Raw genomic sequence first — 24,082 nt, forward strand, 5'->3', positions numbered from 1 at the left:
TATAAGAACCATAATTCTATCATCTGTTAAAGTTAACAGTAAATCATTAGTTGAAAATTGGGGGAGGCAGAATGACCCACTTAAATTTAACAATCCAATTAAATTTCTTATCAGAATTGTTGTTGAAGTAAATATACTTTCCTTAATTTTGGTTAAATAAAAATATTATTTTTTAAATTTTGTGTATGCTCACATGTAAGTGGATGTGTGCACCTATGCATGCATCCATGTATATATGGAGGCCAGAGGGAGTGTCCTGTGTCTCTTCACCACACTTCTTATTAGACAAGACCTCTTACTGGATCTGGAGTTAGGTGTTTGAGGTAGACTGGTTAGCGCACAGCCCTTGGGATCCACCCTTTTCCAGCTCCAGCACTGGAGTTAGAGGCGCTGCTGGCAAGTACTTTATCCACTGAGTCATCTCCTTCGTGCCTTTTCCCACTACTCCTGCTTTAATTTTTTTTAGTATTTATTTTGCTTTATATATGCAAGATATATAAAAGTGAGCAAGAAATATAATAGATTAGCATGTACCTATCACCCAGCTTCATTTGTTTTATACTGTCATTTAGATTTTACCTGTACATAACCTCCACTTAATTATTTCATAGATTTTAATGCAAATTTTATATATTCAAATGAGCCACTTGTAACTACAAAGTTCTGATAAGTATGTCCATTAATGTAGTATATGCTGTTATTATCATATAGATCATAAACGTATACCCAAAATGTTTTCAAATTAGTTATGTGTTTTGTGGTTTGGAACCATTCTAGTTTAATATAGACTCAATTATATACTGTTTTGTTTGTAACTCAGCATATATCTTTGAGATTTATCTATATTGATAAATATCTCATAACTTCATTTTATTACAGAGTAGTATTTCATTGTGTGATTGTACTACAATTTTTTATCCATTTTCTCAGTGATGTACATTTAGTTTTCAGTGTTGAGCTATTATGAGTAAAGCCACCATGGACTTTCTGTTGTTGTATTGTCGTGTCTTGTAATGTATCTATAGTGATAGAGACTGAATCCACTGCCTCACAAATACTCAGTGAACAAATACCTGAAGAACACAGTTGGTGAGTCAGATACACATTTAACCTTTCCTGTTTTTATGTTGTCAGGCTGACCTCAAACTTACTATGTAGTTAAAGATGACCTTGAATTTCTAACTCTCCTACCTCTACCACCTAAGTGCTAGAATGTTACCATAAGGGCTTTTCTATGTCTGCCCATGCTCTGAGTGACAGGAAGACTGGTTTTTATTTATCAATGCCTAGGCCTTAAGCTAGTCTGGCTCCCAACTAGCTCATGACTTAATTATCCATTTATATTTATTAATCTAAGTTTGGCCATGTGAAGAATTACCTCTCCTCAGTTTATTATGTCTGTCTTCCTCTGCATCTCAATGGTGAATCATGCCACACGTGACTTTTTACCCAGAGTTCCTCTCTTTGTCCATATTACTGTTTTGCTTTTTGCTATAGGCTATAAGCCATAGACTTTTTATTTTGACCAATCACAAGTTTGCCTTAGGCAGGCAAGGAAGACATATCTTCATACAGTGCATATAAATATTACTCCAACACTAGAAAAACAAGCATGTGCTTTATATGTTGTCAAGAATCATTCCTAGAACTTGGCCCATGTAAGGCAAACACTCTACAAACTGAACTATATCCCATCCTTTTTTTTTTAAGTTTTTCTATTAATCTACAGCTTGAATTTTTGAGTCAAGTTCTCACCAGGCTGACCCAAAATTCAAGTTGACCTTAAACTTGAACCAGTCTCTACCCTTGACCCCAAGTGCTAGTGTGAACTGCCATGCTGGTCTCACCTTTATTTGTCATAAGGCTGTATTTATGTTCTTTCAAGTTTTTCTATCTTTTGATCTTTTAGCTTCTTACAGTAGAACCGTATGTCATTTATTGAAAATGTTTTACTTTTTACTATAGGCATTTATAGCTATAAATTTTCTTGTATTCACCAATTTTTATTTACTACATTTTCATCATAATGAATCTTCTAATTTTCCCTTTGATTTCTTTAGCAAGTGAGTTATTTAGAAATGTATTACATAATTTTCAAATATTTGGGGACCTCCAACTAAATTGTTTCTTACTGATTTCTATTCTGATCATGTTATGAGAACTTCCCATTTTGTTGTGAGAACTTTAGACATGTGATTTACAGTCCCTTACTATTCATGTAACAAACATTTTACGGGTACTAAGACATTCATCTAGGAAGATCATAAATTATTAGATTTTTTTTCTTCGATATATTTCTAGTAATGATTAGACAATCAAGAGGTCTATCTTCTAGAATGGAATTTTGATTTGTTTTTAAAACCCAGAGCATTAGACTTATATCCTATGAATCAGATATTTGGATTTTGTTGTTTTGTTATATTGGTGCATTTATTTATTTATCCATCCATCCATCCATCCAGATAGGGTTTCTTAGTGTAGCTTTGGCGGTCCTAGAACTTGCTCTGTAGATCAGGCTGTCCTTGAACTCACAGACATCTGTCCTTTGCCTCCTGAACACTGGGATTAAAGGCATGTGTTGTCACTACTTTGCTCATGATGACTTTTATGCTCAAAAATTATTGAGGAACTACTCTTAAAAACAATTTATACTAAAATATAGTATAACAACTTGCTTTTATTAAAGTTACAGATTTTGGAAACAGTTCTAAAAGTTCTCAAAGTAACTTCCAAGCACAATTATGTAATGATTGCTTTTTAAAGGCTTAAGGTGTAATTCATTTAAATCTGGTGTACTTCTATAAACTCAGTATGTCTTACTTTAGTTATCTGAGAAATTTTCTTAAGTTCTCTAATAGCTACTCAATATAGCAAGGCTTGATTTTCTTAAAGGTCCTAATATCATTTCAAAGCTTAATTAAAATTGTCTTAATACTGACAACAAAGTAATACAACTAAATCCATCTTAGGTCTAAACATTTTAACCTGAAATCAACAGTAGCCAAATGTGAATGAAAGAAAGAAAAGAAATCCAAGGATAGCCTGGTTCTCAGTCTTACCAAATAAGTATAATTTGCCTATTTGGAATTATCTTTTGTGGGTATGTGGTTTTTGTTGTTGTTGTTGTTGTTGTTGTTGTTTTCAAAATAGGGTTTCTCTGTGTAATTTGGCTCTCCTGGAATTCATTCTGTAGACCAGGCTGGCCTCTAACTCAGATTCTCCTGCCTCTGCCTCACGAGTGCTGGGATTAAAGATGTGCACCACCAAGCCCTTCTGAAACTAACTTTTCAAGGGCCAGAGAGGCCAGTGAGTTGACTCAATAAGGAAGTGCTTGCCATCAAACCTGATAACCTGAGTTTGATCCCTGAGACCTACCTACATAATAAAAGGACAGAGCCAGCTCTGACCTCGACTCATGAATATGTACACACAAACACAGTAAATAAGTAAATGTAATAATTTTTCTTAACGAATAAATGTCAGTGCCCAGTTTAGTAAGCTTCTGGGAGTTGAAAAGATTTAACAAATGAACAGTTTTGTCATTTCATCTGAAGAAGGCTGCCATTGTGTTCCTATCCCAGTATACAGAAGCATCTTAATTGTCAAAGAAATAATTTCTTACATTCAGAGGCACAACTTCACATCTATTCTTTTCAAATATACGAGTTCCAGCTCACAGGCCTAGATCTATGTAACACTTTAAATAATCCTAACTCTTTACCTATGTGTAGCTCCCATTTAAATTTTATTTCCCTTTTACTACTCTAGTTGAATTTTTCTTTGTTGTTTTGGTAGTAATACTGGCATTCAACAATCCGAACATCTTTTTTTTTTTTTTTTAAGACTTATTTATATGTTATGTGTATAGGCGTTTTGCCTAAGTGTATATGTACCATATATATGTGCAGCAAAGAGTTCAGAAGAGGATATGGGAGTCACTGGAACTGGAGTTAAATACCATTGTGAGCCAACTATGTAGGTGCTGGGAACTGAATTCTGATCCTCTAGAAAACTAAAAATGTAATACAGAAATACGTAGAGACTCACAAATACCTTGTTTATCTAGTACTTTTTAACACTGTAGAAGAATTCTCAGAATCTGTGAATTTCTACAGAATTACACTGGGTCTCATGAAGTTTAGGCTTAAGGGGTTTGCCACTAACTCCATAAACCATACATACTTATTTTTTTATATTACTCTTTTAAAAAATAAATGTAACTTTGCTGAATGTTTATACTTTAAAAAGCAAAAAACAAACAAAAAATACTTCTTGGAGTAAGATGTTAATCACCTTGGAGTTCTGTTTAGATTTAGAAAAGTGAGTTCCTCCAGAGTGACTCCTTTAAGACTTGTGTGACAAACCAAGAAATATCTTGGCACACAGTGGGTAGCCAGTGGTTTTTCTGCAGGGGGTTTCTACTAAAAGCTGACAGAGAGCATCTTGGCAAATGTTCAGAAACCCACATAAACTTAGCTGGGCCCTGCATGGAACCTCATGTTCAGCAGAATTCTTCTGACCTGTCTCTGCATGCCAAGCTAATCAGCAAACACCTAATGAGCTCACACTTAAGAAACAGACCCTCTCCCTACCGACTTCATTTTCATGTGTTCTCTAGGGGTAGGAAGACAAGACTTCATGAGGACTGATGATACTGCAAAGACTACAATAATGATAATTAACTTGCTGAATTTAGAAGATTATGCTGTTAATTAGTTGCAAAATAAAGATAAGTAATACAGCAGCAGATGGTAGGATAACACCCAGGAGAAGGAGGGTTATCACTCTGATGAGCTTCTGTGGCACTTGTGAAATATGGATCCGACTTGTTCATGAATTGCTCCTAGAGCACATTACCTTTTTCTTTGAACTATGATAGAGTAGTTTGTTTCTACCGAGTTCTGACAGATGTGATTACATTTATTTTCAGATGCTGTATAAATATAGAACATAAATAACATTTTTTTAAAGCAACTATCTCTGAAAAATGAGTGTGTTGAGATGGGTGGGTCAGTGCAACAAGCAATTCGTCCTTTAATTGGTCTAATCTGTCTCTAAGAAAAAAGCCTTTAAGTATAGCAATTGAAATTTATATTATGAAAAATTAACTGTAAACACACATATGTTTGCTTCTTAGAAATAATGTTTTTTTCTTTGAGACAGTGAATATCTTTACCTTAAAATTAAAACTATGCCCTGGTTATTGCACGTGTTGGAGATTATAGGCAAAATTTTACTTAAATTAAAATTTACTTAAAATTAAATTACTTAGATTAAAATTTTACTTAAGTTTAAGTGTTCAACCTTTATTTTTCTAGATACTCACTTTTTATTTACTTATATTAAGCTTCTCTTTTGGGAGAAATGTTGGATCTTAGTATGGACTTAGCAGTATACAAAACTTGATTGATTGCAAATGTACTTAGAATACTTAATACTAAGCTAAAACTCTTTATTTTTGCAAAGCTCCTGTTTAAAATACTAAATTGCCACTCAACAGAATTTCTCCTTTTGTATCTGTCCTAACTCATTCAGTGATTTTGAGAAGAACCTTCAGTCTTCAGGAAGTTAATTCTTTTAGCAAAGGTATTTGACCTATAAAATATCAATATAATTAAATATGAGTGAATTTTAGATATCCCTATATCAGTTGGTGTGAAAGTTTACTGACTATTTCCATCACCTTGCTTAATCTATTTTTTTAAGCCTACATGCACTTTTATGTAATTTTAAAAATCGGCAATTCAGAGCAATGTTAATTAACCCTTAAATCTCTTTCTTGTAGTTCATACCCAGTGGCACACTTGTATAAGTCAGACCCATTGTAATCAATGTAACAGCATGGAGCAAACATTAGTGCTTCCTCACTGGATGAGTATTGTATACTCTAGGGCAGTCAAGAGCAGATAATGAATGAATACTGATGTTGCTGTAAGTGCTCTAGACGGTAGTAACTTGCCCTACTAAAGATTATTCAAGAGAGTGATGTTTATGTACTTCAGACTCCCCTATGTGTAGTTACTGTATTTCATTAACTCTGAGTTAAGCTCTTTACTATAAAACTTTAAATGCTCTTAAATTCTAGGATGTTTTCTACTTAAGGACTTAAAAATGTTTTGCCAACACAAAATCTAAGCTCAACCTCTGAATACATTATACATTTTATATCCAGATAGGAAGCTCCAGCATAGATTAGGTGTTATTGTTTATGTTTTGATGTCTAATATTCATTCTAACGTTGCAAGGCATAAATCTGAAGGTTGAGCATCTCCCCAGAGTCTTCTGTTCTGTTTATGTGATGTGACCTACGCTGCCGTTTTCCAGCTTTTATCTTTCTCCCTTCCGTTCTTGAACATTTTCCTAAGTGATCCCGATTCTATCAGTTACTAATTTAGTTAGTCATCTGATTTGTTTTAATTCATCCATTTAGTTTTATTTTTGTGTTATTTCAATTTGATTAAAAGGGGTGGGGGAATTAGTGATGACATCTAGATTCATGGTTTGGACATCATTTATGTACAGACCAGTGCTTCAGATGATCTCCAAGTACATTTATGTCCAAGTGTAAACTAAACTCTCCCAATTCTTTCCCCCTATGCTGAGAACCTACAGACTTCTATGGCTTCTTTTAAGAAATAAGGAAACCCTGCTAATGAGGTAGCTCAGTGAATAAAGGCACCTGATACTAAGCTTGATACTACACTGATACTACATACAAACTTGAGTTTGATGCCAAGGACACACTGGACGGAGAGAACCTACTCCCACAAGTTGTTTTCTGACCTTCACCTGTGCTCCGATGGTATGCTTGTGCATACACAAAATAAATAAACATTTTTTTTAATAGAAAAATAAGGAAACAGTTATTTAAGAAATCCCTTTGTAGGTCAGCTAATTTTGCATATTTAATTTTTATTTCAATTCCTACAAATAAATTATCACTAATTTCCTAAATGAAGATATTTAAGACTTAAGAGATTGATGATTTGTTTAAGGTTGTAGTTTGAGGGAGTTAAGTCTAAATTTGTGTCTTTGTTGTATAGGACTTAATAATACATAATGTGTGTTGACCAGTGAAGATGCTAGAACCTTGCAAACATTGTGCTTTTGTCATTCATAAAATCAGCCAGAAAAGTGAAAGAAACACACTTGATCTGGGTGGTGTGGTTTAGCAGTTGGCAGTGTTAATGCTTGTCATTCTCAGTTCCCAATATTTTTTATTTGAATAATTCAACTATGTAGTCTCAGGTGATCTTTTCTGTTCTCTGTGTTTTCTAGTGATACTAAGGACAGTACGTATAACATGGTGTCCTAGGTCTGTTGAGACCACTTGACCAATTGAGTAACTTAGTGGCTATATGACCTTGAGTCAAATTATGGTTGGTTATATAATCTGTTAGTGGGACTGGTATCCAATGAAAGAGGAAATGCCTACTAAAATACATATATAATGATCGCAGGTGAATTCTGGTGACATTTTTATATATCTGTTATTATGAACCATATATAATGAAGAAATTGCTGAATTTTGGCTATTTGTAGAACTTTATAAGTTGTGTTAGTTGGAATAAATGAAAGCAATTCTTGAATTATTTAGGAACCTCTTTGAAAAGCTCTTCTTGAACAACTGTGCTTGGATCCTCAGAGCAGTGAATAGTAGTTGCCAATGATCTGTTTAGCATTTAACATCCCATACAGTTATATTTACGTCTAGCATGTTTGTAAAGCATTAGATAACTACATGACTCTTACACACAAACAGATCCACGTGTGTATAAATAACTCTTTTTCTCCAGATACATACATTAAGTTTCTTAAGAAAACTGTAGAAGCTGAGGTTGGGCTCAGTGGTAGAATGGACATGTAGCATTCATAAAGCCTTGGATTCACTTTTTGGTTGGTGGGTGGGTGGGTGGATGGATGGATGGATAATAAAATAAAAATATCTCTGATTCAGATATTTGGGGCTTATCTAGATTTGCAGAACAGTGTCAGCAAAAAGGCCTCCAAATCTCTAAGGTCACGCAGTCTCATCGTTAATCATGCTTCTATTAATCAGTGAACTAGTTGCTTAAAAAAAAAAAAAGATAGAAATATACAGGACAGCCCTTGCTTTAAAGAGCTTACTATCTGATTGGTAATAAAATGATGACATGTGACTAATTTTAGAATAAACTTCATTTAAATTTAATTCATTGGTGGTGGTGTTTGTGTGTAAAAGAGAGGGAGAGGGAGAAAAGAGAGAAAGGGTCTCACTATGTAGCTCTGGCTGACCTGGAATTCCCTGTAAAAAGTAGAATAGGCTGGCCTTGAACTCAAAAATTTGTCTCTGCCTTTTCCTAGTGATAGGATCAAAGGCATGTACTACCAAGCCCAGTTGAAGTTGTTTTATAAAGAATGTGTCAGTAATATCTAAGGCATCATTCTAACACTGGATTTGTCATACTATCAAAGTTCATAAGTTCTAATTCAGTTACTAGTAAAATAATGCAGTACAGATAGATCTTCCAGGGTTAGGGAGATGGCTTAGTGGTCAAGAGCACTTGCTTCTCTTATAGAGGACCTGGATTGCTTTCCATCAACCATGTGGCAGCTCAAAGCCAGCCACCTATAACTCCATTCCAGGGGATCCAATGCCCTCTTTCATCCTTCATGAGTACTAGACACACAGCATCATGTGCATACCTACATACAGACACTAACACATGCACATGAAATGAGTAAATCCTAAAGGGTAGAGGGAGTGGTCTTCCTATTAGAAAAGAGGAAGACCATAGGTTTAAATTTTAAGTTCTTTGATATGACAGATTTTAATAGTGGCCTAAAAAAATGCGACATCAGATTACTATGATGGCTCATCTGGTAAAAGTGCTTTCAACTCGAATCCATGGTGGAAGGAGGGAACCTGCTCCTAAAAGTTGTTCTCTGTGTACATGACATGTACACGCACACACAAATAAAAAAAATACATTTCAAAATGGAACATGAAGTTATTATCCAAGTAAACATTAAAAACCTGAAAGCAGAGATCAGATAAGACCGAAGTCTGGATCTTAGAATCTAGGCAAAGCCTGATAATAGGTATGGGCTTAGGGTGGGAGAGGGTAGGTCAAAACGTACATAATAGCATGACATTTTTTTAGTTGAACAAGGCCAGGTATGTTCATATACTTCATTTTCATTTTTTAGGTCTTCTTAGAAATAAGTACAACAAAGTACAAAGTCCTACAGTTGTACCAGATAGCATGTTGGAGAAGCTTTCCAAAATCCCAGATTGTCGTGTTGATGTTTATTATAATCCAGTGAAGTAAAGTAAATGAAAGCAATGCAAAAGCCAGTGTATTTATGTGTTACTTGACAAACACTGTCTTTAGGTTAAACAAAGAGTATGTTGAGAGTTAGATTTCATATAACATAGGAACCATTTTTTTTAAACGTTCTTTGCATTTCAGAGATTAAAAGCTGCTTTGACCCAGCAACACCCTCCAGTTACCAATGGTGATACTGTAAAAGGCCATGGCAGTGGATTGGTTAGGACTCAGTCAGAAGAGTCTCGTCCACAGTCCTTGCAGCAGCCCGCCACCTCCACTACAGAAACTCCGGTATGTGTGTTCCTTTCGTCATTCACCACTCTAGTCATCCTTAAAAAGAAAATACAGTACAGCTTATGTGACTTCTTTATGTAATTATAGTCTATAAGCTTATGAAAAGAGTATAAATATAGCCATCTTAATTTGATACTTGTTTTGTGTTGATTAGGAGTAATCTTTCAAGTTTATCCTTTGGACCACATGCTAGTAGTCAGAAGTTCTCATTCTTCAGCATTATTTCCAAGAGCTTTGTTTGGTTTTATTTTGATTTGTCTCCCACACTGCCATATTCTATGGCACGGTGTGGGATTTATAAGACTTAGAGGATGCCTAACATTGGACAGTTCTGTTATACAGTCTGATTAATGACTAAAGATTTATGTCCTGGGCTGAATAAAGATACTCAAACTGGCCCATTAATGAAAACCAAGACCCCTATGGGGCTGTCCTTACCTGAAAAATATTGTAGAAATAACTATTTATTTTAGTGCAACTAGCATATTTAATAAATTTTACTTCAAAATAGAATTGAAAAAAGTTATAAACTTATAGTGACTAGTTTTCAAAGAATTAATGATATGAAATCAGTTAAAAATAACATTTGTAGGCCAGGCGGTGGTGACGCATGCCTTTATAATCCCAGCACTTGGGAGGCAGAGGCAGGCGGATTTCTGAGTTTGAGGCCAGCCTGGTCTACAGAGTGAGTTCCAGGACAGCCAGGACTACACAGAGAAACCCTGTCTTGAAAAACCAAAAAAAAAAAAAAAATTGTAAAAATAGTTTATCAAAATACACATAGTTTTTTTTTCCTTTTATTGTGTAGCTGTTTCTGTATTTTTTTTCCTGCTGCAGAAGGAAGCTTGTCTAATAATGGCTGAAAAGGCATGGATCTGAGTATAGTAGAATTTCTTTAGCAAGACACTAAAGAATACACATACTTTAAGGAAGACATATTGCATTGAGCATTTCAGTATCGCATAGCTATTTAATAGGGATTCAGCCATAGGGTGAATTTTACTCCAGAGTGATGTCATCAAGGCACACAGCATGAGTTAGCCACTTTCTCTTTTATACTATGTCTTGCCCCTGTTAATTTACTCACTACACACTCACAGGACAAGCTCTCTCCATATTGTCACAGGCTTCTCCAGCTCACACAGCTCCACAGACCCAAAATACAAGTGGCCGTCGAAGAAGAGCAGCTAATGAAGATCCTGATGAGAAAAGGAGGAAGTTTCTCGAACGAAATAGAGCAGCCGCTTCAAGATGCCGACAAAAAAGGAAAGTATGGGTTCAGTCCTTGGAGAAGAAAGCAGAAGACTTGAGTTCACTAAATGGCCAGCTGCAGGTATGGGGCATAAATGCAGTTTACTTCTATTTATTGGTTAGGAACATAGGTTTGGTTGTTTGTTTGTTTGTTTGTTTGTTATTTGGTTTGGTTTGGTTTTGTGTGTGTGGCTTTTCAAGTCAGTGTTTCTCTGTGTAGCCCTGGCTGTCCTGGAACTCTGTAGACCAGGCTGGCCTCCAACTCAGAGATCCTCCTGCCTCTGCCTCCTGAATGCTGGGATCAGAGGTGTGTGCCACTGCTGTCTGGCTAAGAACATTGTTTTTCCATTTCTCTCTAGATGATCCTGCAAATACTTTAGGACATGATGTATACTGCACATATGTGGACTCTGTAATAAGCCATGGTTTCCTAAACCTTGTGAATTTTGACCAGAAGTAATACCAAACTTTCAACCCTGACACAATGAAGAAATTTTATGTGTAACTGTCTGTGTGGTACACAAATGCTGTAATTACCTTGCTTGAACTTTATAAAGTTCAAAAACTTTTTTAAAAAAAATCACTGTTTTTTGTTTTGTTTGTCATGTTAGGTTTATATTAACCCAAAGTTGTTCCAGTGGCAGTTTTTACATTCTTTCTTTGAATTACAGTTCTACTGTTCTTTCTTTTTTACTTTCCTTTGTCTTAAGTGCCTGTAGTGCTCATGAAAGGTGCCAGATTGACAGCTTTGGAAACTGAAGGATTCTAAGTACCCACAGAGCAGGTACTATTTGGTCAGGGGCATAGCAAATTGTTTCATACTGCCCTGCCAATGTGCCTCAAATACATTTCTTAGGACCTCATGTGTTATAAAGATTTTAAGGCTCTCCATTCAAGTCATTGGTAAGATTTCCAAAAAAAGCATCAGGTAGTACCAAACGTGTTTTCTTTCCTTCCTTCTCTCTTTCTCTCTTACCTCCTTCCTTTATCTCTTGCATTTCTTCCTTTGTTTTCTGTTTTCATCATTTTGCTTTTGACATTGTGAATATTCTCCCGTAGTATCTTTTGAACTAACAATTAACTAGAAATTAATGTTAATAAATTATAGTTGTTTATTAATATAGATCAAGTTTTTGCTTGTTTAACAACAGGACTAGAAGTTGAAGTTGGGGCTTCAGTACTCTACCGCTAGTGCCTCCGTTAATATTTTGGTTTTAGTATAGGGAGCTAAGTTGCCCAAACTTGCTTCAAACTCAAGATCTGATGTCAGCTTTCCAAGTAGCTGGTATTGTGAACATATGAGTAGATCAGTCTTTTGAATTATCCATTCCCAGTTTTAAGTGAATCTTCCTATTTAAATACAACTTATAGTAAGAGGGGCACTTATTCCTTAAATCTATCTTAAAGGTGCCACAAATAAAATTGTTTAAATACTTAGAAAACTCTTTTTACCATCCGGTATAGCACTTAACAAACTAAGTTTTATAACAAGTTTTCATATGTGAGACAGACATCCTTAAAAGACTTTGTTGCATTTTGCATATTGATTTGGTTATTTTAAGACAAACTGATTGTCTCTTACAAAACTTATTTTTAGCCATCTGACTTGTAATTTGAAAAAAAAGATTAATCATGACTTATTAAACTACATAAACTTATTAAACTTACATAAACTCCAAATATATACTATAATTTAGTAAGCAATATTATCGTTATCCTCACAAATGAATTTACTAAAAAACTTAGTTTCTTAGAATAAAATTAATTTCTCTTTTAAGTAAAATGAAACAGATTATACATATACTGATTTATGTGTAGACCAAAAAAACTGTTCTTTGCCATACCTGATAGAATATCAATTACTATTAATTGCATTATCAGATATTCATGCTAACAGTGATTTAAATGTATCCTTTTATTGTCCTTAATAAAACTTTTTAAAAGATTTTTTGAAATTATAATTTATTTATACTTCTCCCTTTTCCTCCCTCCAAACCCAGAATATACCCCTTCCACTGTTCTTTAAATTCATGACCTCTTTTGTTTCAACAAATTACTACTTCAAATATATATATATACACACACACACACACACACACACACACACACACACACAGGTGTTCCTGAATATAACCTGTTGAGTCTGAGTCTGTATAACACTAACTATGTATGTTTTGAGATTGACTCTTTGACACTAGACAACCAGTTGGTATATTCTTCCCTGGGGAACACCATCTATCCCATTCCCAGCTTATCTCAGTTGCCTATAGTTCTTGGTGTAGGGTTGCGGCCTTGGGGTCTTTCCTCCATCCAGTTTGGCATGTTCATTGATATCATTCTTGTTCAGTTCACATTGGGACAAAATCATGTTGGTGAGACTTTATGGATAAGAGAAGGGATTAATAGGGTTCAGGTGATCTAGCTGATCATGGAAATGGAAAAGGGAGTAGCAGCTCCTTAAGGAGAGGCAGAGAAGTTGAGGAGGGTAAAGGACAGTAGCAGTATACAAGTGGTCTGATAGGGAAGTGGGAAAGGGATGTTCTTTAGGAAAGGAGAGGCAAGGCAACACAAAAGGAGAGAGGTGGGTAAAATAATAAGAATGTCTGAAAAAGTCACAAAGAATCATACTATTATCTATTTCCAAAATACAACTTAAAAAACTATTAATATTCCATGTATGAATATAGATATACTTTTAGTGAACTTTTCTCATCTGGATGGAAAAAGCCACAAGGAATCATACTACTATTTTCAGAGTATAATTTTAAAAATTTTGATATTCCACATATGAATATACATACACTTTTAATGAACCTTTCTCATCTGGGCAGATGAAGCTCCCTCCAAGAGTCAAAGACCACCTAACAAAACCTCCAATACCAGACATGAGATACTCTCTTTTTAGTTGTTGTCCAAGAGACTCACAAAATATACAGTCTATTGCTGTTGCCCTTGATAAACCCCCAGAGGTAGAAGGTAAGTTTGTATTGCTAAGACACCATGCACTTTAGAAGTGGGGCTTAGGAGCTAGAGAGATGGCTGAGCGGTTAAGAGCACTGACTGCTGTTCAAAAGGTCCTGAGTTCAATTCTCAACAACCACATAGTAGCTCACAGCCATCTGTAATGGAATCTGACGCACTCTTCTGGTGTGTCTTCAGACAGCTACACTGTGCTCATAAATAAATAATTTTAGGAACTATAAAAAATGTAGGGCCCAGAGATCCCTCAGCTTGGACTAACCTAAATGCCCCTTCCCTGAAGACTAGTTTTCATATCAGAAGTCACCGTACATGCTTCCAAATGAGGGAGGCAACCCACAGTCTTACCCAGCTGTGATCCCTGTGAACCACAGCATGGCACAGTAACCCTCGTCATGCATTAGTAGTGTGCATACTTTGGTAGCAACCAACAGCTCTCTAATGGGACTTAAGACCCACTCAACAAGAGGGAGACCAAGAGGTACTGGAAACCTAGCTTGGTGCTAGTGAAGTCATGGTTATTGGAGAAGAATCTACAACCACCTATATTTTTTTATTATTATGTGCATTGGTGTTTTGCCTGCACATATTGTCTATGTGAGAGTGTTAGGTCTCCTTGAACTTGGAGGTACAGACAGTTGTGAGCTGCTATGTAGGTGCTGAGAATTGAACCCTTGTCCTCTGAATGAGCAGCCAGTGCTCTTAACTGCTAAGCCATCTTTCCAGCCCCTACCATCAATTCTGAAGTACAGTAGTCTAAGGATACTTTAGCTAGTAGTCTAAGGATATGCTAACATAAATTGTGTTCTGTGCTTTAATACAGTGTTGCTAGTATTGTTGGACTGTAGGAAACTATTTCCACACACTTGACTTTTAGATTGCTTGACTTTTTTTCTTATGTTTTTTTTTTCTCATTGTTTTTTAGGAAGGCCTAAAAACTAATCTGCTAAAAGTATTTCACATTCAGCTTTCTAGTTTTAAGAGGTAGAGTAGAGGTTGGGTTTGGTAATGCACACTGAATTATGATCCCAACACTTGGGCCTAGGGCAGGAGGATTGCTATAGTTTAGAGGCAACCCTGGGATGCACTGATATCCTGTCTCAAAAAGTGAGATGTTAGTGGATTATGTGCCTGTAGTTTTATGTATGCCAGTTTATTAAATATTCCTATTTATTAATACTTTGGGGTTCAAGGGTGAAACCTAGATGGTAAATTTAAATGAGAAGAAATATTCACAGTGACTTTTTTTAATGTTACTAATTTATTAAGTCCATAGTATTTCTTAACTTATGAGTGTTGGTAATCACTAATTTCTACTTTTATATATGGGGCTAAACCAAATTAATTAGGTAGATTTTGTTCAATTTGAAACTTTGTTGTGGAACTTAGTAAATTAATGCATCCCAAACAAAGGCTAAAATAGTCATTCTATTGTAAGGAATAAAACAGAGCACACAGCATTTAAATTTAGATGCATATATTGCAGGCAACAGATCCATTTAACAATACATGCACTTTCATTGTTCTGGTGCCTAGGATAGTGCTCAACAATAAGTATAAAGATCCATGATTCTTCAATAAGTTTAATTTCTTTTTTCTAAAGTGTAAACTTGCATAATTACATTTATAGGATGAATTTTATCTTTAAAAGGTGAATGGAATCAATGAAAATTCATTCTGATCGATATTTTTAAGTTTTCAAATAATCAAAAGAACATACAAAATATGTACAGTAAAGACCTTCAGTGGGTAATCTATAATGCCTATGATTCTCATGGCAAGTAGTGAGCTAGGGTACCTAGTTATGGTCTTCAGATGATTTTAGTTTTTTAAATTAAAAAACGTATATAAATAAATGTTAAAACAAACCAATGTATACTGATTAAAATGTATTTAAACAGCATATGTCCCTTATTGTTCTGCCAAAGAGATCCAGTTTTCATACCTTAAGCCTTGTTTTCTTTAAATAGTAAAATATGTTTCTAATGCTGGTAAAGCATATGAGTTGTTTCTTCTCCAGAGCGAAGTCACCCTGCTGAGAAATGAAGTGGCACAGCTGAAACAGCTTCTTCTGGCTCATAAAGATTGCCCTGTAACCGCCATGCAGAAGAAGTCTGGCTATCATAGTGAGTAATGTTCCATTACCTACAGCTGTAGGCTATATCAGTGACAGGCTGCCAGAGTGAGCAGAGCTATAGTCAAAAAAAGTGCAAGCTGCAGTTCTAGTACTTAAGATTAAATATCAGAATTTCTGCAAGATTATTATAGTCTGGGTCTGGGATAGGAAGAAAAGTTTTCCTAGTTCTAGCTTTTTTTCCCCCGGGCATTAGTGTGGATCGCAAGTCGGTTAGCTAAACATTCTTAAGTACACTGCCTGCTGTCAGTGATCATTTGTCTTCACAGGGTAGCACTCTGTCTTGGTTAACAGAGCCAATCAGCTTTTCCTTTCCTGCTCCCATTGAGTACTGATGAATTTTTTAATCAACTATCTCCATCCAACCATATACTATTTATAGTATCATGTCCTGTTCTTTTTTAGATAGTCTCAGCATTGGACAGTATTTGTGTGGTTGTGAGCTTTTATGTGGTTATTGTTGTAGTCATAAAAATGCTGAAACAGAACTGTATTGAAATGATTTGCTTATAAATTCCCTTCTGAATGTTTTCCTCTCCTAAAATGAGATTCTTCTGTTTCCAGCTTTGTAGAGGTTAATTGTGCTTTTTCTCTTCTCTGATGTCCTTCTTGACAACATGCACAGTTTTGGAACCAGCTGTTACTCCTGAGTAAATGACCAATTTTGTCCATCACACACAAATTCATAACAAATAACAGAGCTGGGTATCCATTAGGCAACATTCATAATACATAACCCACAGCCTTTCTTTCGTTTCTATGATTTAGTGATGTTTCAGGATATTTGTAAATGTGAAGATTGTTTCAGCCATATGTATCCACTTCATTTTAATTTGGCTATGTCAGTAATTCAAAAGAAGGAAACATTTTGTGTTGGATGCAAACAGTTCCTCAGGTACTTACAATAAAACTTAATGGCCACCATCTTTACTTGTAGTCTATTGTAAACAGTTTCATCAAAATGAGCAATATTTTTTAATTTAAAAAATTTTGTAGACAAAGCTACTTTCAATTGCCATATATATTTAGAATACTGATTTTTATCTGCTTTGAGTATATAAGTCTCTGTTATTTGATATCTAATCATTTTGACAAGACAGTGAAACACACTGTGGAGTAAATTGGAACCATGTAAGAATATGTTTGGGATTTGTATTAACAGTGATTGCTTTCGGGATTAGGCCACTGTGGTTTCCATCTGACTTAATTTAATTTCCTGTAGATGCTACTGAGTTCAACATTATGCATACATGATTTTCTTCAACAAGAAAGCTGCATTGGATTTTGATGGCTTAAAAGGAAATTTATGATGATTTTGTTAAAATTAGAAGAAAATTAGCACTTATATTGTATCTAATTGAAAATAATCTACAGTTTTAAAATCTTTTTATTACTGATTGGATTATCCCAACTATTTTAATTATTATGCAGTCAATATTTGCAAACCAATGATTAATGATTGTTTTATATAATTTTAAGCATACAGAAGTGTTAATATCTGTTGTTGAATAGGTTGAAAACCTACACTCATAAATTCTTAGTAAACTTGTCACATGAAAATGCAAGAAATAGAGACTTTTGTTTGGAAAGTAGTTACATTTGGTTTTCTCCTTCCACCTTCTGAATGCAGGGTGTCTTTTTCTTGTTAATGTGTACTCACACATCAGAGAGGGAGACGGGTTAAATTCTCAAACATTGGAGATACTTTAAGCTAAAAGTGTTTCTTTTCAGTGCAGCCTGTGTTTTCTAGTGTTTTAATTATTCTGGTCATTTTCTCCCCTCAGCTACAAGAATTAGACATATGTGCAGATATTAACTCATTGCAAAATTATGTATGTGAATTTTAATTACCTAATTTATAACTGATAATTCTTTGTAGTGCCTTCTGTGAGTCTCGATAAGCACTCCTTCAGTGTTTGATTTTGAGTCACTCTCTCCTATGTATTTATATCTTGTATTATACTACCAGTCAGCCTTCCTGTCTAATGTTTTTCAAGAACCTAACATTCAAAGGTTAGCTTGTTGTTTTGCCGAAGAATAGAAGCAAAATAAATAACAGCTTTTTGGTATTCTCTCTATTTGAATTGTCATTGACAGTGTTTTCTTCAAATATGACTGATACATTGACAGAATAGAATTATAAGGATGTTACAATATTCATTGTTGCTTAAAATATTTTTTCTGATTCTTAATATTCTTTTTAGATTTCTGGTTGAGATTTTTATTTAAATTGTAGTTTGAGGTCAGATTTGATTCAGGGAAACATTTTTGCACTTACAGCACATTATGGAAAAGATAGAATTTCATCTTACTAATGTATTTTAAAATCTTGTTTTCAAAAATACATGGATTTGAGACTGATGCATAAATTCTGTAAGAACTACTGTATTTCAGAAAATTCTCAAAATGAGGAATTTTATTGATACTCATAGTTGCCAAGTATTTTTCCCTCCACAAGACACCCACTGTCCACCTATAGTGGGAGAGATTTAAAACAGCGGCATTCAATCTGGCTTTTTTTTTTTTTTTTTTTTTTTTTTTTTGGTTTTTCGAGACAGGGTTTCTCTGTATAGCCTTGGCTGTCCTGGAACTCACTCTGTAGACCAGGCTGGCCTCGAACTCAGAAATCCGCCTGCCTCTGCCTCCCAAGTGCTGGGATTAAAGGCATGCGCCACCACTGCCCGGCCAATCTGGTTTTTCTTAATCAGCCACCATGTTCCTGACTAGCCTAGGCCTGTAGCCATGGGTGACAGCAGTGGTGGAGATGCCACCGCTGCTCAGTTTATGCCGTCTGCTCAGGCAATCAGAGACACCAGGCCTCCCACCCACAAGACGCCAGCGTGGGAGATGGCTCTGCCAATCTTCCACACTGTCTCCACAAGGCTGGGCTGAGCCCAGACCATCCCGCCATCCACACGGGATTATCCAATAGCTTTATATATTTGGAAATGCTCAAATAACAAGATGCCCACACTATCAGAGGTGTAACCCAATACCCAGCCTAGATACATCAACTACCTTTGACTGCTAGAGACAGGCACATGTCTGCTTCTGTGTTCCTCTCCCCACCCCCTTCTCTCTCTCTTTTTCTTTTCCTTTCTCCCCTAGCTCCTCCTCTTCCTTCCCTCTTCCTCTCCTTACTCCTCCCGCCTTAGATCCTCTCAACAAATTTCCCACTACATTCCCCTTCTACACAACAAATCATGGAGTAATCAATAGGCATCTGCCCATCAGTAAATAGACTGGTCTGCATCCTCACATTACTAGAAAGCTTGCAAACTTTCTAAACATTTAGCTAAAACTTATTTTTGTTTTTTGTTTTTGTTTTGTTTTGTTTTGTTTTGTTTTTTTGAGATAGCTGTTCTGGAACTCACTCTGTAGACCAGGCTGGCCTCGAACTTAGAAATCCGCCTGCCTCTGCCTCCCAAGTGTTGGGATTAAAGGCATGTGCCACCACTGCCTAGCTAAAACTTATTTTTAATGCCAAGTGAAACAAGTCATTTGGAAAGGAAAACATTCAAGTTGGACATGTCATTACACGCCTGTAATCCTAGTACCTAGGAAGCTGAGGCAAGATGATTGGTCATGAGTTTATGGACATCCTATGCTACATAGACCCTGTTTCAAAACCTAAAAGAAGGAAGAAAAATAAGAATATCTAGTATAATGGTATTTCATGTTGTATAGCAGCAAACAAAACTTTAGAGATTATATATAACCACTTTGATAAATCTAAAAACATAAGGATCAGATTAAAGAAACGTCCAAAGAGTAACTGCATGTGAAAAAGAAAAAAGACAGTATCATTGACAATGTTCTCAATGGATATGAACGCTGGAACCAGATTGTGTATGTTATCATGGTGCCTAGAACTTGCAGATTTAGCAAATATTTATCTCTATTGAGTATCAAATTTTTTACCAAATAAAATTATGATCTACTGAAGTAAAGATATAAAAGATTTGCTGTTCAGATCTAAATATTGTAAATTTGTTTCCATAAATAATTAGAATGCCCTTTCCTGAAGGTCTCTTCAGTTTTAATATCTTAAGTTTTGTATGGATATATATTTGAATAGCTTTAACAGCTGGTGACATTTAGTCTTTGAATATTACTTATTCTCGTGTGTATGCATCATTAGACTTAAAGTGTCATAATTATCCATGACTGCAGTAGATGGAAATTTAGGCAGAAAAAAAAAAATACAGTTCTGGTAAATACAGAGGGAATAACTGAAAATATAATTTGTATATAAGATTCATTTTGTTTATGCATGTGGTTATAAATTGTTTTTTTATATTTTAGTAAGGGTGACAGGTAGCCAAACAGACAAGCTTTGTTAAATGTGTTGTGCAGTACATTCTTGAGCACCTATCTGTGAGCAGCTATATTCCAAAGTCCTAATTCACTTTCTTGTTGTATTAAGACCAGGTAGCTCACATTGGCCTAGAACTCTATATAGCCTAGGTTGTCCTCAAATTTGCAGTCCTTCTGTCTCTGCCTCTGAAGAGTCTTGAGATTGTGGTTGTGTACTGCCACCCCATCTTTTTTTTGTTGGTTTGTGTATTTCTTTTTTTGGCAGGGTCTCATCATATAGCCCAGATTGGCCTTGAATTTAAAGATCTGCCTCCACCTACCTCTTGAGGGCTGGGATTAAAGGCTTGCACCACCATACCTAGCTGTGCTCCATTTTCTTTGACTCTATTTAGCAAGTTTGCACACCCTGATGATTCCATGATACACAGTTGTGACTTTATTTGGCCTGTCTCAGACACAGATGGCTACTTTCTGACTGGAGCCACTATTCAGTTTATTTCAGTTGTGCAGGTTGTCCTGAGTAACCAGTACTTTAAAACACCTTTCAGCTTTGTGTATGGATTCACCTCAATAATGCTTTTTTGTTAATACTTGTATTTTTCTTTTTACCACTCAGCTGCTGATAAAGATGACAGTTCAGAAGACCTTTCTGTGCCCAGCAGTCCACATACAGAAGCCATCCAGCACAGCTCTGTCAGCACATCCAATGGAGTCAGTTCAACATCAAAAGCAGAAGCTGGAGCCACTTCAGTCCTCACCCACATGACAGACCAGAGCACCGAGCCTGCACTCTCACAGATTGTCATGGCTCCTTCCTCCCAGGCACAGCCCTCAGGAAGTTGATTAAAGACCCGCAGTGCAACAGTTTTAGATACTGATTAGTGACTTCAAAGGGAAATCAAGGAAAGACCAGTTTGCATTTATGCGAAATCTGTGGTTGTAAATTTTTTTTTTTACTTGAAGTTAAATTTGTCTCTAGAGTTGGTGTAGTAGCAGTTGATGATCAGACTGAATACATTTTTAGTCTCTGGAAGACTGATTTTGCTTTTTTTATACATATTGTTAAGATTTATTAATTTTCCTGTGCTCAATGTGTAAATTGTATCATAATTCATTGTGGTTTATTTCACTTTGATTTAGTGGTATTTTAATAAATGGGGGTGTTACTGAATTACTCTTCCCACTTCCATTTCTTTGCCCACCCCTTCACCCTGAGCTGTGATGTTAGTCTTGTTATCATTTATACCAAAGTTCTGCAGAATCCCTATGTCTTTGTAATATGAACAGAGGTGTAAGGCACTAGGGAAGAGAAAGACAGAAAGTTCCTTTTAATCTTTTTGCCTTTTATTTTGCACATTATGCAAAAGAAAGAATATTAGAAACACTTTTTTTTAAGTGAGTGAAAGTATGGTAAGACATTTAGTGCTTTGTGCATTCTTAGACTAATCAAGGTCATTCATCACCCTGCAATGTTTTTAAGATTAAGTAAACAAAAATTTTGGAATCTTGAGCATTTCAAAAATGACTTGATTTTTTAAGTCTTAAATTCAGTATTTTAAACCTGTGTTCTTGAGGCTGAAAACTATGAAATTATATAATGTATGATACAGGGTTATCAGACTAGTAATTTTTTAAATTTGCTCTTGTCATTGGAATTTTTCTTGTTTGGGATTTTGTTGTTGTGTGTGTTTTTTTGTTTTGTTTTACAGATTTCAGGTAACAAAACAAGAAGCTTATGCATAATGAAGTGTGATGTGGTTGCCAGAAAAGCCTAAAATTATGACTTAGAAATATTAAGACTGTTTCCCCCATTGTCGTACTTGTACTTGCGAGCTAACTTGTACTTATTCTTGTGAAAGCACTGTCATCTTTTAGTAGCCGATTTTGATAATGTTTCTCGTGGAAAAAAATCAGTATCTATCTTTAGAACAATGTAATTATAATGTGGGAATGTGAGAGAATGAGTGTGTATGTGTGTGTTGTGTGAGAGTGTGTGTGTGTGTGCATCTTCCACTAGTTTATGCCAGCGATATTGCTTGAATGTTTAACGATGCCTTCAGTGTGATGCTGGCAATAGATGACTGCAGTTTCAGATGCAATTACTGTGCAGGCTTGGATAACTAACATTCCATGATGTAGCTTGTTCTGATGAGATGATTGTAGTTACACTTTGCTCATTATCCAGTCATCTGTGGAATACTGAGTTTTCTAATGTGCCATTATCTATTTTTATTCTGCAGTTATGTTAAAAATACAGTACAATATTTTAAATAGACTAAATTGTTAAACATAAAAATAAAAAAAAGTAGTAGATGTGTGTAAGAAAACTTTGTAAAATAGTTATGAGTCCTACCCAGTAGCAACTTCTGGCGTTCAAGCAGGATTCCATTCTGTAAATACTTGTAATGTGTTTATAATAAGTTGTGTAGTCTGTTCTGCATCCATACTACATTATTACTATGGTCTCAGTGTCATCTCTTAAAGAGACTGACATTTCCAAAGCCTGTATGGAATGCCCTTGAGAGTTCAGGGGAACACACATCCCACCTGCCTGAGTTCCAAACTGGGAAACATACAAATTATATAAATGACATTTCAGGACTTTTAAGTATGAAGATAATAGGAATTTTATTACTTGGCTTATTAAAAATGAGAGCATTTTGTTTGCTGATTCTACTTTGTATCTATTACTTTCACCTGATCTCATATTTAATCAGTTTTAATCACAATTTTGTCATAGTTATGCTAAGGAGTTGATCTCAAAGGCACAAAACATGAATTCCCATGCAAGCTTTTTGTCATAGATGGATAAAGTTGGTCAAAGCCTCCATGTCTCACTCTCTGCACTCTCTCGAAATTTTTCTTTCATCTTCCGATTTATGTGAGCTTCGGTTCTTTGGTAACAGATTCTTGCAACTGTAAAGTAGAAGTACATAGATGTGAGAAGTCATGTAACGGTTAATGAACTTACCACGGTTGGCAAAGCTCTCGTTGTAAATCAATCTGTATTCAGCAAATAAAAATCATTATTAGTTGTATAAACACACAAAAAAATTACATTTTGAATTCCAGGATGTCACACTACTTCTGTACCTAGCATTTTGAGTCCTTATATTTGCAATGTTACACAAACTGTACTATTTTCTTTTATGTACAGTTTGCATGACTAAACCATCAGAGAATAAATTCTATCTTTAAATTATGTTTATAATTTGCTTGTTTTTAATCTGTCTTTCGTAAAGTAATACCTGATAATGTTTTCCCACTTAAGGGCATTTAATTCCTGAGAAGAGTGTGAGGTTCTTTCCTTTTCTGTACGTTCCACTCCCTTGGAAGGCCCTGTAACCACCAACAGGCATTGCTTCTATTCTCTGTTTACTTTAGGTTCCATTGACATGCAGTGAGTGACCTTTTCATTTTGTGTGTCCCATTTGGGACACCACCCAAAGTTTAACCATGAGATCTACCACTACCCTAGAAAATATCTTAACCCATATCCACCACTGAATTAACCTTCCCTCATCTGCCCTTCTTCCACAGTCTTTCATCAGTTGGTGACAGTTCTTCCAGCTGCTTAAGCCAAACAAACTATGTCACCATTGATTCTTCATTCTCATAGCCTGTGTATACCTAACCTATCAAGAAATACTGTTTTCCTAAATAATCCAGAATGCAGCCAATTCAAGACATTTACAGTTTGAGCTCTGACCCATGTTCTCATGGTTCTCTCAGATTGCTGTTGCCTCATGTCTCTTGCCTTCTATCCCTGCTTACCATAACATATCTAATAGAGCAG

At 35.5% G+C, this 24,082-nt stretch overlaps 1 protein-coding gene across 3 annotated transcripts in view; it reads left to right on the forward strand.

The window, feature by feature from the left end:
* The window catches only part of Atf2 (activating transcription factor 2), an 83,010-nt gene extending 59,513 nt beyond the window's left edge, over window positions 1-23,497 (forward strand). For all 3 annotated transcript variants that reach the window (XM_028762905.1, XM_028762906.1, XM_028762907.1), the window contains 4 exons: window positions 9,453-9,602; window positions 10,732-10,938; window positions 15,856-15,961; window positions 20,903-23,497. In XM_028762905.1, the coding sequence (XP_028618738.1) occupies window positions 9,453-9,602; window positions 10,732-10,938; window positions 15,856-15,961; window positions 20,903-21,129 (690 nt within the window). In that variant the 3' untranslated portion in view covers window positions 21,130-23,497. The remainder of the gene's footprint in view (window positions 1-9,452; window positions 9,603-10,731; window positions 10,939-15,855; window positions 15,962-20,902) is intronic.
* Window positions 23,498-24,082: the final 585 nt, after the last annotated feature.

The sequence above is a fragment of the Grammomys surdaster genome, unplaced genomic scaffold (assembly GCF_004785775.1).
Source record: "Grammomys surdaster isolate TR1022 unplaced genomic scaffold, NIH_TR_1.0 136, whole genome shotgun sequence".
NCBI classification, from domain to species: domain Eukaryota; kingdom Metazoa; phylum Chordata; class Mammalia; order Rodentia; family Muridae; genus Grammomys; species Grammomys surdaster.